The sequence below is a fragment of the Rutilus rutilus genome, assembly GCF_951802725.1.
Source record: "Rutilus rutilus genome assembly, chromosome: 7".
Classification (NCBI taxonomy): Eukaryota; Metazoa; Chordata; class Actinopteri; order Cypriniformes; family Leuciscidae; genus Rutilus; species Rutilus rutilus.
This window is the reverse complement of record NC_140221.1, coordinates 35,383,962-35,398,843: the sequence shown is the minus strand read 5'-3', so window position 1 is coordinate 35,398,843 and position 14,882 is coordinate 35,383,962. Positions and strand designations below refer to the sequence as shown.

General features: G+C 38.3%; 1 protein-coding gene across 2 annotated transcripts in view; it reads left to right on the top strand.

Moving 5' to 3' along the window:
- Window positions 1-53: 53 nt before the first annotated feature.
- Window positions 54-14,882, top strand: part of atrxl (ATRX chromatin remodeler, like) — a 23,344-nt gene continuing 8,515 nt past the window's right edge. For both annotated transcript variants that reach the window (XM_084414784.1, XM_084414783.1), the window contains exons 1-17: window positions 54-287; window positions 720-838; window positions 952-1,007; window positions 2,749-2,798; window positions 2,883-3,004; window positions 3,143-3,259; window positions 5,791-5,900; window positions 6,075-6,142; window positions 6,422-6,923; window positions 7,474-8,443; window positions 8,711-8,774; window positions 12,396-12,559; window positions 12,822-12,992; window positions 13,118-13,190; window positions 13,336-13,408; window positions 13,503-13,709; window positions 14,065-14,188. In XM_084414784.1, the coding sequence (XP_084270910.1) occupies window positions 268-287; window positions 720-838; window positions 952-1,007; window positions 2,749-2,798; window positions 2,883-3,004; window positions 3,143-3,259; window positions 5,791-5,900; window positions 6,075-6,142; window positions 6,422-6,923; window positions 7,474-8,443; window positions 8,711-8,774; window positions 12,396-12,559; window positions 12,822-12,992; window positions 13,118-13,190; window positions 13,336-13,408; window positions 13,503-13,709; window positions 14,065-14,188 (3,010 nt within the window). In that variant the 5' untranslated portion in view covers window positions 54-267. The remainder of the gene's footprint in view (window positions 288-719; window positions 839-951; window positions 1,008-2,748; window positions 2,799-2,882; window positions 3,005-3,142; window positions 3,260-5,790; window positions 5,901-6,074; window positions 6,143-6,421; window positions 6,924-7,473; window positions 8,444-8,710; window positions 8,775-12,395; window positions 12,560-12,821; window positions 12,993-13,117; window positions 13,191-13,335; window positions 13,409-13,502; window positions 13,710-14,064; window positions 14,189-14,882) is intronic.

Below are 14,882 nucleotides of genomic sequence, written 5' to 3'. Positions count from 1 at the left end.
AACGTGTGGTTATGACGAAATCCTATGAAGTAATTACGTCATCTCCTTACGTCAGTTACGGTCATAGCGTAGTTTCCGGTGCGCCATTTTAGGCTGCATGGCGCAAGTTCCACTGGGAAGATGGCGGGTGAAACTGGCTTTTGGTTAGTTTTTTCTTTTGGACAATTATAAGTTTTATGCCGATAATTGTTAAACGCATCTCAAACGATAATTGTTGGTTGTGCTAAATGCTCGGCGGTGTGTTGAATCACCGCGCGTGAGGAAGCGATGTCTACTGAAGTCCTGAGGTAAGGCGCCCTATTTTCTTTTCCACTGCTAACGTACACACTGTTGTGTTTGTTAATATTCCTCGGCAATACATCAATTAAATCCAGTCGCTGTTTGAATTAAATCTCTGCTCTTTAATCTCCCTTACATAAAGGAATGTTAGGTTTTACGTTTTGACTTTGCAGTTTTGGTCTATCTGCACCAGCCGAACAAAGAGTCGGTGCTCCTCTGAGAAAGATCTATAAACCCTATTTAAGTCTTATTAAACGTAAACCTCACATATTCCTGTAAGACTGAAGCCTGAGATATGGCTCTGTCTATTAGAAACTCTCTGTGGTTGTGTGTAGTGTGATTTTGGGTTTATAAAGGGCTATTCGGTGTATTTAATGTATCATGAGGGATTCCAGCGGGAGGCAGTTGCCATGGAGATGAGCTGTGTCTTGTCTTTGCAGACCCAGGCCGGTGGCCGGTGGAGGAAGTAAGTTAGGTGAGCTGATTGGGAAGCTCCATGAATACCTGTCGGCATCTACGGAAGACAAAAACGAGCCTACTTTACCCGGACACTGGAATGGTGAGTGCAGTAGGGAAAATATATTGATCATTACAGTCACAACTGACCAGAACCAAAATTAAACTCATTAATGGAGCAGTTATAGTTCAATTTATATCATGTCTCGTTGACAGGAACTACGTCGAAAGAATACCTGGAGCAGCAGGCTCTTGTCCAGACTGCAGAGGAGGTAGACTGTTTCTAGAGTGCTGCAGGGATGAGATGATCCTCACAAATGAAAACATCTTGCATACCTAATCCTAAATACAATTGTATCAGAAAGTTAAATTTAGGCTATAAACGAACTTCACCACAGTCGCATGACTTTAATGTCACCACCTCTAAGCTTCAGATGACACTTTCCATCTTTATTTAAAAATCTACAATTTGGAAAGTTTGATTTAGAATAGTTTGCAAGAGCGTGAGTTTAAACACAGTGATCCTGTAGAAGTGGACTATTGAGTAGATGATATTCCTGTTTGCCATGATGACGTTTAAAGGCAGGGTAGGCAGGATTTTTCTAAAAAACTTTTTCCCAAATTTGTTTAAACTGTCTTTATATACCAATACATAATTAAAATGTAAGTACTCTGAAAAAGAGAGTATAAAAATCGAGTGTCTCTAGTCCTCCCAGGGCTGCAATAAACACAGCTACTTATTCCATTCACTCCCACCCCCTCCCTTCTGGGCTCCTTCCAAAGCCACGCCCCCAAAACACATGAACGCGCGATGCCGACCGCTCAGCTGGAGGGCGCGTTTGCCAGCGCCGAGCGGAGAGGAGCGCAGTGCATGTAGTGACATCATGTCAGAATCACATGTAATAAAATACCTAACTTTATCATTATGAATATAAATAACTAACATGGCTGTTAGTACTCACTATCAAGCTAGCATATCGATACTGGTAAAGTTTAAAATATATTGAGTTTAATTCGGTAACGAGCTAGTAACATAAGGCAAAGCTAAAAACAGGTTGCATTGATGCATGTTTTCCCATTACCATCAGTTACACTGTGATTTCGTGTAAGATTCATAACATATACGGTGTTTTGCATGTAAGAGCTTCCACGATGAAAGCACTGTTGGCTCTGATGAGGACTAACATTACACTCTGGAGACAAGTAGCCTACCTTTCTACCTTACTAGTTCCTTTTTTTTGCCTTGTTTGCCTTCGCTGATTGTAAATGCAGGTACTAGGAATTTTGACTGCTCTTTCTCTGCCATAATTGTGATTCTTCCTAGCTTCTGTTCCTCTCTCCGTGCCTCTTCCCCTCCTCGAGTCAAACAGGTGTGCGCATGTGGGCAGCTCCTGTAGCAGCAGGGGTGGTAGCCATGGTAGCGAGGGAGAGTGACAGTCGCCCAGCCAATCATTTCATTCGTTCCGAATGGAAATAAGTAGCTGTGTTTATTGCAGCGCTGAGAGGACTAGAGACACTCGATTTTTATACTCTCTTTTTCAGAATACTTACATTTTAATTTTGTATTGGTATATAAAGACAGTTTAAACAAATTTGGGAAAAAGTTTTTTAGAAAAATCCTGCCTTTAATGTCCCTGACAATCTCTAGTCTCATTTAGCCACAGGTTAGCAACCGCCTTTTTCAAGACACATAAAAACTTAAAGAAATCACAAGTGGGTTATTGGTGATGTATTTTATGTAGTAGAATAAAGAAAATATCTTGAGCTTGTATTAACCACAGATGTTATTTGATGCATTTAAACAAAAACCCATTGACTTTGGGATGATGTAACCGGAAGTTTAAAAATGCTAACTTGTTTCTGGGCTTTAGGTCCTGTGGCAGTCTATTGTATAGATTAACAAGAACTTTCATTGTAGTTTAAGTTGGCTGAAATTTAGTTAGTTTTTTTTTTTTTTAATGTAAAATTCTTGAGATTTATTAGTTTTTAAAATGTTTATTTTATTTTTTTCAGCCCAGCGGTCCCTCAGAAGTGGGAATGTTTTCGTCGGCTCGTTCAAGAAGGTTTGTCAATTAAGGATGAACCACATCTGGAAACCCTTTGTGCTCTGACTTAATGAACTCATTTGTAAACTGTTACTCTTACAGGAAACCGACTGTTGTCACCAAACACAGCGGGATAAACGAGTCGGACGCTTCGTCTGAGAGTGGAGCAGAGGATGTGATGTCTGTCCACTCCAACGACCATGACACTAACTTTCTACCCAAAGGTGCTACTCCCATTCTCGTATTCACTTGGCTGATTCAGATGATCATGCCTGTGTGATGTATTTTATGTTATGGTTTCTGTTATTGAATACATTAGGATATTTCAAGTTGTCTTTGAACCCCTTTATTATCTGACACAGGAACGGCGTTTGTGCTGCCAGAGCCTGTCTTTAATGAAGCTCGTGATGATTTCCGTGGTCCAGAATTCCGCAGTAGGCGTGTTTACAAGCAGCACAGAGATGGTGACAGACGCAGAGGTAAGAGAGAGGCACAACGTTAAGTTTTAAATAGGGCTGGCCGATATATATATGTTATATATATATATTCTGGTGACAATGTAAAGTGTGCATAGAGATTTTGCTGTATCATGTATATTGTGGTACATTAATATATCTACGCAGCACAGGACTGCTTGAAGTTATTGACTTGTTAGATCAATAAAGAAACATGCAAAATGAGAAAACAAAGCATAGGACATGCTTAATGTTAAAAAGATTTTTAAGTGTAATAAGTTGCAAAAAGCTAAACAAAACAATGCTGTACTTGTGCTGTCTGACACCTGAAGCTGGAGCAAGTGCACAAAAAGCCGCCATTCAGAAAGCATGCTATCCTGAATTCAGTTCTCATTCACGGCTTATTGCACTTCATTGATACAAGTGAAATAACAGCACAATCTTGGTGAGAATTTACATAAACATGGTGCGTTGTCTCTTACTTGATAACCCAATATTTACATAAACCCCACCCCCTGGAACAGGATTTATAGATCATCAAGACAGAATATGCTAATCAATGACTAGAAGATAACTACACATAAGTTACATAAATTCATCAACTAACCATTCAGGAATGTTGTCTACATGTTGTCACTCCTTCTTGAGTCTCTCCATCTTTCTCACTCCGGTTTGAACATAAAAGGCTAAAAGTTTTTGAAATGTTCAGTGCATGTCTGTATGAGGTAATCGAAGCTGCTAAGGACAAGAGCTCTTGTAGCTCCGCCCCCTGTGCTGGGAGTAGCAGCTCATTTGCATTTAAAGGGACAGACACAAAACAAATCGTTTTTGCTCACCCTCAAGAAGTAACAATTTTAACATGCTATATAAAAATATCTGTAGGCTATTTTGAGCTAAAACTTCACATACACACTCTGGGGACATCAGAGATTTATTTTACATCTTGTGAAAAGGGCATTATTCCACCCCTTTAATTGGCTTTAATAAGGGTTAAATGTGTATTTGTTTCATACACTGAAAGCACTGTTTTTTTTTTTTTTTTTTTGTATTTGTTCTTTTGTCGTTTGCATCTTTGATCTTTTTATTAACAAAGATAACTTAAAATAAATAATTCAGGGCTCAACACCTGAAGATTTTTTTCTACTGGCCCAGTTGTTTTTGACCCATGTAACCTTGTATTGTAATAAATAAGGTTATGGCACCACAATTTTAGATAATGATTCAATTTCACAATTTTGATAATACAGCAAAAACTGTTTGCCTAAAACTAAGATTTTCTAAATTAAATGATGTACCAATTAATTAGTCTAATTTATCACAAATTAATTGCAAAAGATCATTTAAAGTCATTAATGTGTTAAATGAGAAAAGCACCAAATAGACATTACAAAAAGTAACTTTAGAAAGTAATATTTCATCTGATTTAACCGAGAATTTATTACACGCAAATTTTTAGGCTTCAGCGGCCATGTTTTTTTTATTTTTTTTTTCAGAAGCTGCATCGGTATTGGTACTTACATGTATTTACAGACCAAAACTATTACCTTCAACAAAATCAACATCTTCCAAATATCTTTTATATTCTGCAAAAGAAAGTCATAGAGGTTTGAAACGACATGAAGATGAGTAAATGTATATAAACAGGACTTTCATTTAGGCAAACTATCCCCAAAATAGGAAATTGTTTTTCAATGAAATTATAATTTAAATAAGTAACTAAAACCACCAGTAGGTGGTGGTAAATGTCTAAATAAGTAAGTTGAGTCATTCGTTTGATTTGTTTCAATGAAACAGCACTGTGCAGACTGCTCTGTGTTTGAGAAGCAGAGGTCTAGGGAGTACATGCATTTCCTGGAAAACCCACTCTACTGGATGTTTTGACTGTTATCTCTTTCCGATAAGAGGGATAAAATGGTGTCCCGAGCGGCTTCAACATGCTGTTTGTCAGAGACGATAACGTACATAATTGACTCTTATAAACACAGCTTTGGGAACTTGACCATGATCAAACTACATTTGATAAAAATTGCCTACCGTCTCAGTTGTTTAAAAGATTAAGGCAATTATCAGAGTAATTGATCGTTTAATTTTCCAATAAAAGATGTTACATTCTTACATGATTTGTTACATGTAATTTCTCCTTAGCAGAATTTGACTATATCATGACACATAAGTGTTTGGTTATATTGCCCACCCCTATCTTTAATTAATAATATCCCTTTATTAAATTAAAATTTTCAAACTGATGGTGATGCTTTCGTTATTATTAGAGCTCCCGGGACAGAAGACTAACAGCCACCTCAAATCCTATCAGAGATGTTCCCAAGCACCCAATCTCAAAACACTGCTTTATAGCACACATAAAACAAAGAGTTCAGTGTTCATGCCAGAAACAGTTTATCAGCTAAACTTGAAAGATAGTTTGTTACCCAATCTTACACAAAATAACTTTCCTCACAATGGGGAATTCAGACCATTTTCTGTGGCGCTTTTAGCTGTGTGTGTCAGGCTATGAGGGTAAACTCTTCTGATTTGTGTTTGTGTGTGTGTGTTAGGAGGATATGAGTTGGAGAGGGTAAACTGCACAGCGTGCGGTCAGCAGGTGAATCATTTCCAACGTGACTCAGTCTACAGACACCCTATGCTTAAAGTGCTTATCTGCAAGGTATGTAAAAGTCTCTGCAGTAATCTGTGTAATGTTTGTTTATGCATATGAAAGTTAACAGGAGAGTCTTAAAATCAACACTACTTTCTCATACCTGCATTGTTTTTAGAGCATGTTTGACAACTAGTGAAATCTTCCGCAGAGTTTTATAAGAATCTGTTTGCTTTCTTGTAGAGTTGCTTTAAATATTATATGAGTGATGACATCAGCAAAGATTCAGAGGGGATGGACGAGCAATGCAGGTACGTGTGTGATTTGTCAAAAAGTTGCGTTTTTTTTTTTTTTGTCTAGAGATAATTTTATAAAGCAGATTAGGATCATACATGATTAATATGTGTGGGTTAATATCTTCTGTACCTTCATTTATAAAATTATACATTTATTTTTAGGATTTAAGAAAATGAGGCTGAAAATGAAATCATCAGCTGAAATCATCTCAATTAATAGATAGGGTTTGCAGTTGATGTATTCACTTATTTGTGGGTCTGTAAAACAAGTGCTCTAAATCCCTGTTCATTCAGGTGGTGTGCAGAGGGAGGCAGTCTGATTGGCTGTGATTACTGCAGTAACGCCTTCTGTAAGAAATGTGTCCTGCGTAACCTGGGGAGGAAGGAGCTGTCCACCATCCTGGAGGAGGAGAGGAAGTGGTACTGTTATGTGTGCAGTCCCGAGCCACTGGTGGAGCTGGTGTTGTCCTGCGACTCTGTTCTAGAGAGCTTGGAGCAGGCTCAAAAACGAGTCTCCCGTACCGACCCAAACTCGGTCAGGGGGAGGGCGAACAAGGGTCGTAGTGCGTCCTATCTGATGGGGGCTGGAGGTGGAACGGTGCCCTCTGCAGGCCTTTACCAGCGAATGCAGCGGTTTGTAGATGTCACAACATCTGTGAGTCATTCCTTCAAGGCAGTTGTTCAAAATGAAAGAGAGGAGGATGGAAACCAAGAAGAGAAGGTAGAGAGAATTGGGCAGTTACGGATGTTCCGCGCTGTACTGGATGATCTGCAAGCAGCCAACAGTGCATTACAGGTAAAAGAAGTTACCAGTTTATACCAATTAAACTGTAAGAAGAATGCTTACAAAAGAATGCGTACAATAAAATAACCATACAATTTTGATTAGGGATGCACAGATAAGCCGGTAATTATTATTTCCATATTAAGACTGATAGCGATACTTGTCTGATTTAAAAATTAACAATAAAAAATAAAATAAAACCTAAAATCAGTAATTTTAAATGCTAGTGTAAGTTGAATTTAGACATCTTATGTTAAACTATGGATGATATAACATTTGATCAAAGATACAGTTAAAAAAACTTTATTCTGAAATATTACAATTTAAAATAACTAATTTAAATGTAAATTATTCCTGTGATAGTAATGCTGAATTTGCAGTCATTTCTCCAGTCTTCGGTGTCACTAAAATCATTCTAATATGCTAATTTGGTGCTCAAGAAACTTTTCTTATCAATGTTTAAAACAGTTGTTGCTTCTAAATATATTTGTGGAAACCATAATACTTTTTTGCAGTTTGTTCATATGAATGTGTTACAACAACATCTAATTTGTAATTGCAGGAAGCCCTGGACCTTGAGCTGACTGGGTCCAAATGTGCCAGTAGAGTTGCTTTAGATAATAAATCAAAAGGGAGACGTAGACCGAAGAAGGCCATGTCATCACGGAGCCCTGGACTCACTAAAGAGCTGGTGGTCAAACTTACTCCCGTACCAGTCAGCCCACAGCCCATCAGCAGCAACTTTCCTTCTGTTCATCCATCACCTGACAGTCAAAACATAAACATTGGAGTGACTGATGGAACACTGGAAGAAAGTGAAGCAAAGGTGGAGATGGAGAAAGGGATGGAGATGGAGGGAATGACTGAGAGAGATCGACACGTGGAGAATTTTTGTGGTAATGAAGAGGAAGTGAAAGAGGAGGAGGAGGAGGAAGAAGAGGAAGAGGAGGAGGATCAAACTGACCCAAAAAGTTTGTCTTTATCAGAGGAGAATAAACGTTCTCCACGTGTAAAAACCACACCGCGCCGTCGGCGGACAAACACAAACCCCTCTGCCGAGCATGCTGGTTTAGCTGAGAATGACTCTGATTCTGACGAGGTGCCTGAAGTGCTGCTCCAGACCGCTGCTGCCATGGCGAATAGTGAGGAAGAGGGTTTGGTAGGTAGTAGTTGGGATGGGGATGAGGTAAACCAGCATGTCAGAAAGCAGCGGCTCTTTGGGCTGGTAAAAACCACACCTCCCGACAGAGGCTCTCGTAAGCGGAATCTCAAGGAGAGATCTTCATCGTCCTCGTCATCCTCTTCTGCGTCTTCAAGGAGGGGCTCCCAAGACCAGGGGTCTGCGGTCAGAATGACCAGAGGAAGAGCCCACAAAGTTGCCAGGGTGACAGGACAGAGTGGGAGTTCATCAAGTGAGGTGGGAGGACAGGAACTGGAGAGTGGTCCGAGCAGCGACTCCGACGATCAGAGGATCAAACCGCTGACAGAGGGCGTCACATTGCTGGGCTCTGGAAATTTCCAGCAGTCTTCCGGTAAGTTTGTGTGTGGGTGCAAAAAAGCCAACATTTTCTTTATACAGTAATACCAGGAACAAAGTAGTAAATATAAAAATGTTTGTAATCTAAATGTGAAAAAGCCCTTTTTTTTTTTTTTTACATTGATCTTTAAAAAATCTCACATGAAGAGAGCACTTTTCATAATCTGATCATTTCATTTTTTTCTGTTTCCGTTTTGTTTTTCATATTTCAGAAGCATTTTGTTTTTAATTTTAATCATTCTTATTCTCTGTCTATCTCTAGGTGATGAGATGGACATCCAGCCAGGTCCGTCTTTGTCTGTGGAGGACGATGATTTAGAAAATAGGTACGATTCTGACTACACCAGGGCCACACACACTTTCCCAGCACAGGCCTTCTCCACTGGACTCCGACTGTCCCAAACCCACTACAGCGAGAGCTTTGATCCAAATCCCATTTAAAAGCACGCAAGCTTCCCTTCCATCCACATGCACAGCCGCTAGACAGGGCTTTTGAACATGTCTCTCACCCAAACACGCTTTTTTTGCTCGATCAACACTGTCCGATTTTTATTTCCCCACAGTTTCTTCCACACGCAGTAGAGAGAATCTGTAGCCGTAGGCACACACCGCCCGTCAGTGGGGAAGCTCTGAGCCTGCACTGTCTAACGGAAGTCAGTGAATCGTCTCCGGAGAAGCTCCTGTGTTTGAATTTTACTTCACTGACACAGACCATTGCATGTCTTTAGCAGAACTCCTGAAAGCCACACTGTCCTCTTTACTGTCTGTGCTGCTAATAAAGCTTTTAAGAGGGTAGAAAGACTCTAAACCTCTAAACCTCGGATCTGATGGATCCTGTGTTCAGTAAGACAGACAACTTCTTGTGTGTGTTTGTGTTTTAGGGCTCAGCTTCCCGGTTCTCACGCTGTAATGTTTTCGGTCAGTCAAAACAAAGGCTGTGTGGTTTGCTAACGGTAGGTGTTAGTTTCATATAACACTTTTGTTATTGACAGTAAAATGTCATTGTTGGTGGAATTCAAGTGAACACGTTTCTTAGGCAGAGTGAAACGCAGTCGTACAGTATTAGCATTTATGTTAAACGCGGTTGTGTTTGTTCTTTTTCAGGAGATTAATCCTGCGACAGACAACTGAATTTTCTACATTTAGAAGCTTAAACTGAAGATTTGTTAATGCCTTTGTCTGAACTGCCTTTGTTAAATAAGTTACCAATTATTATTATTATTATTATTATTATTTTTTTTTTTTTACGTAGAGTTACTTGCGTATTTTATTTAATTTTTTTGGTCCAGTATTTCATTTTCAAATCATTTGCACAGAATTTATGTCCTCGTAAATTGGTGAGAAGGTCAAAAGTTTATCCTGTTAATGATTGTTCATTTTAGCAGAAGTTGATGGATGTCAGGGATTGGAAATTTTAGGGAACAGAGAACTTGACTCCAGCACGTAAAAGTTTTTGAGTTGGTGGTTTAAATGGTAGTTTAGATTGGAGCCATGGCCTCGCAGGTGGTGCATGCGCTCTAACTCAGTGATTAATGGTGCTCGCTCATGCAATGTAAATTTTAAGCCAGGCTTGTGTAATTTCCCCCTCGCTCCCACCCTTTTTTAAAATTCATATAAATAAAATCGGTTAGAAGGCTGAACCAACCAAAATGTGAAACGATTGCTTTGGTGGACGTGGCTTCAGTTTGTGTTCGAATGTTCACGGGGCAGCAGCAGGTGGCAGCGATGATGCTCTTTCAGACCCAACATGCAATCTGTAAGCTTGTGTGTAGTCAGTCGCTAAAAGCAGCGCGTGATCGAGTGTAGTCTTCGCTCTCACATGAGTGGTTTCTGTGTGTTATTTGCATGGTTCTTATGGAGAGGCAATAAACACTTATTTATTCTTTCTCTTGTTCTGTTTTTTCCCCGTTTCGTCTCTTTTTCTGTAGCTTAACAGGGTTCCCACGCATCCTGGAAAACCTGGAAAACTTTGAATTTTGTAATGCGATTTTCCAATAATGGAAAAATCATGGGAAATGTACCTCAGTATCTTGGAAAATGTGTTTACTGTAACCTTTCACCGTATCACTGACAACGTTTTCATAAAATGAAGAAATCCTGGGACCCATCGGGATTTGGAACTGGGGTCAGTTCTCATGTGTTCTGGCATGAATGACATCGCAGTATCATATCGTTTTGTTTTTGCGTTTGCCTGTGTATTGTCATGAGCAGGAATACGTCATAGTCTCTGCACACTCACCGTCATTTCTGTTCTCCGCACAGAAATCACTCATTGACATCAACTGACATTGATACCATACATATTTCAATACGTGATTATTACTATTATTATTTTCCAAAGGATAGTTACTATATCAGGTTAATTCGAGTGGACCGTTAGAATCTTCCGGAGGCTTCTTTTGTCACTCAAATGAAAGGCCAATTCACATTAGCTGTGCATTTTGAACCATGCCAATAACCACAATACCTCAGTGGATGTTACCTGTAAACACTAAATGATTCACAAAAATATTTGTTTTGCTTAAGTGTGCCTGTAGAAAATATAATTATTAGATTTCTGAAGATTCTTCCAAAATTATAATCAAGATTAAATCCAGCGGAATCAGAATCTGTGGCATGCTGTCAATTACCATGGAAAACTAGCTTGACTCGTCTCCATAACCATTGAACATTTACATGTGTTTAACATGACACTGGTGCTATCGAATCAGAATATGACCACATTCTGATTAATATCTTCTGTGTTTGTGTTAAGTGTTTAACTCAGTCAATCAGATTTGAACGTTACAGTTCAAATGTCAAACATTTTTACTGGAGAATTCATGTAAAATAAACCTTTGTATTTCTGCTTTTAAACTCTCAAGCCTACAAAACTTCCATTTGTAAGTGCAGTACTGCAAAAATGTTTTTTAATTTTTGCAGTCTAATGGACGTCAACTTTTATTTTCTAAGGCAAACAACAGCAGGCCATAGATGTTGATTAAATATTAGAGATGTCGGTCACATAAAATGCCTTGAAGAAATGGAAAAAATATCTTGGACCAAGTGGGAACCCTGCCAGACCTTAACATGCATTAACATTAACATGCTTCTGATAATAATCCATTTTTTTCACCCATCTTTCAAAGTGTTCTTTTTTTTCTGTTTGTTGTCTTTACTTTCTTGTAGAATCCTCTCACTTTCATTGGATTTCATTGCATTTCAAAAACCCTAAGAGCTCAAATATTTATTGCATGCTAATGTCCTTTTGTTTGGAAGTATTTATTACTGCTATTGGTTTATTAAAATGTTTTATGCAGAAACAGCCTTTTCATTATTTTCATCAGAAAGAAGCGTGCATTATTTTGCATCTGAGAAGAGAAAATGTAAATAACTGTGTAAGAACTGTATATGAATTGTAGTTGTAATAAAAGTTTATACCCCAGCCACAACAGCCTCTGTGCATTTTGTATTATATATATATATTGTTGTTTAGTTTTTGGGGGTGTTGCATTCAGTTTGTCATATTCAGAGGTTCAGAATGCCTCATCTACATTTCTTGTCTGTCTTTTTACGTTTCACTCATAAATTAAGGATTTTTATATTTGTGAAACTAACAGACCACTTTACAGTCCATTTGATATATTTTTCATTGTTCAGTAACCTGTTATTTAAATGTTATATGTATGTCCTTTATATTTACCTCCTTGCTAATTTAAATGAAAAAAAGAAAAGAATAGAAACTACTTCTGTTCTTCTGAATTGTTTCTGTGTATCAAAACATGTAATCTTGCTACCATTTAAGAGCACTTTTGAGAAATTACAATGAAAGAGGTTGGAGGAAGATGCGTTGTTTAATGAATCTGAATCCATTGGTCACCCACCTCACATTTTGTCCCTCTTTTCTCTTCATCCCTTTTCTCTCTCTATTCTCTTTACTGCTTCATCCCATCATTTGTTTTATAAAGAATTGCGAGGCAGATTCTGCTGGCTCAGATCAGAGCTAACCTCTCTGATTCTGAGCTGGACGCCAGCTCAGATGAGCAATCAGAGAGCACGAGAGGAGAGGATGAGGAGGAGAAGAAGAAGAAGAAGAGCAAGAGTGAAGCATCTGAGACAACAGACGAGGAAGGTGAGTGAAGGCCAATACCACTGGTACCATGGAGAACAGACCTTGCAACTACTTTTGCATCTCAATGTATATGGCATTTCTGATCAAACCAACATAAACAGCATCTAAAACTGATTTAACTTCACTATATTTGTATGTAGCTTTATAACACTTTATAATATATTTTATTAACATATGCAGCAGATCCTTCGAATAGTTACAATATTATTAGATGGTATTCTTGTATTTTATTGTTGCGTGAACAAAAATAGTTTCTCTTCAGACAATGATGGCTCAGAGTCCAGTGGGTCAAAGTCAGGGTCACGGCACCGCCACCGATTGCTGCGACATGGTCTTGCCTTATCAGAGGCAGAAACAAAAAGTCAAAAGAAAGGGGAGAAGAATAAGAAGAAGAGGAGTAAAAGTGAAGTCCAAGATTTAGGATGCGTTGTTGGTGAGTTAAACGTTAGATGTACAGTTGCACAGGTTTTTTTTTTTTTTACTCTTAAAAATTATGTAATGTTCTGATTATTTGTTCGGACCTGGTGTTATTTAGATTTTTTCCCATTTTAATCCTAGTGAGCAGCAGTGATGAAACGGTTGACTCTGCCCAATATGAGGAACTCAGCCTTTCAGAGTCTGAGGAAATAGGGTAAAGCTCAAGATATCATATTAATCAACTGGTTATGGACATCAATCACTTGAATAAAAAAAGCACATTTTCAATTAGTACCTACCAACAAGCCTAAATGTGTGCAGCGATGATTAATTTTTTCCCAATGTATTCATTTTTGTAGGTCCCAGTCACCCACTCATAATGAGAAGCTTCAAAGTCCATCACGCACACCTGACAAGACCACCGCTGCTGATGTGTGTGTTTGTTCCTTCTATATCATAGATGCTGTGAATGTGGATTCCTCAATTATTTATGTATTTAAATTTTTTTGGGGGGGTCAATATGTAGGATGATGTCTCTCCAACCACCGAGGAAAGTTTGAGGAGCACCCCTCGAGGGAGAAGGCAGATCAGACGGCTTCTAGAGGTGGGTCAGCTGGCCCGGGAGACACAGAGCGCTCTGAAAGAAGAGGAGGAGCGCAGGAAGAGATTAGCTGAGAGAGAAAAACAAAGACTGGACCGTGAGAGGAGAGAACGGGAAGAAGCAGACCCAGAGGTGATGAACTGCATAGTGTCATATTATGTTACATTTTTAAATATTAAAGAGATTAAGATATTGAAATTCTGTCCTCATTTACTCTTCCTCATGTCAAGATGTTGTGGGATTTTTATTTATTTATTTTGTCCATACAGTTTTGGGCAAAATATCTTTAATGTTCCACAAAAGAATGTCATACAGGTTTTGAATGACATGAGGGTGATTTAAGTCATGACAGAATTTTCATTATTGGCTTAACTATTCCTTCAATGTTTTTTAATGTTCATTATTAATGACATGCTTTTAACCTGAATGATACATTTAGTGTTTTGTTTATCATTTGTAAAAAAAAATCTCCTCTCACCTACTTTAGGTCATCTTAGTTTCTGAGAGACAGGCCACACCATTGGTTCTTGAGCAAGATGATGTAACGCAAAAGCCTATGTTGCAAGTGCACATGGGCTTTCTGAATAAACTTAAACCACACCAGCGAGAGGGTGAGAAAATTTGCCTTTGTACAGTGTTAATACAGTAAGTTGCACAAGGCACATTAGATGATTCACAAAAATATTTGTTTTAACATGGTTATTTATTTATTTTGCTTAAGTGTGCCTGTAGAAAATATAATTATTTGATTTCTGAAGATTCTTCTTGCAAATATTGTAATAATACAGTGAGATATTTGTGTGGGCAAAAATCCTGCAACAGAGATCTGATCTCACCATCATCGAGTCAGTCTAGTATTACATAAAGAGACAGAAGCAGTCGAGACAGCCTAAATCATGGGGTTAACCACTAATATTTGATGTAATGGTTTTGAAAAATACTAACAGTCATTTGCTGTTGGATTTGCATTGGGTGTGGGTCAGGAGTCAATATGCAGGAGTGGACTGTGGGTCAAATTGCCAAGGCTATTTTTATGTGTCAAATAATGTTCATTGTATTATTTTACTTACACATTTTATGCTTTTCAAATTTATTAACTCACCTCTGTCTGTCATTATGACATGTAATAACTGTGCAGTACAGGAGCTCTCCAAAACTCACTCCCTGTTATCTTTTTTCCTGGTGTATAATTTTATAAAAGTCCATTGAAGAACTGTGGCAGACTCAAAAGGATAAATAAAAACATAGTTATAAAAATCTTTACTGTCACTTTTAATCAATTGAATGCATCCTTACTGAATAAAA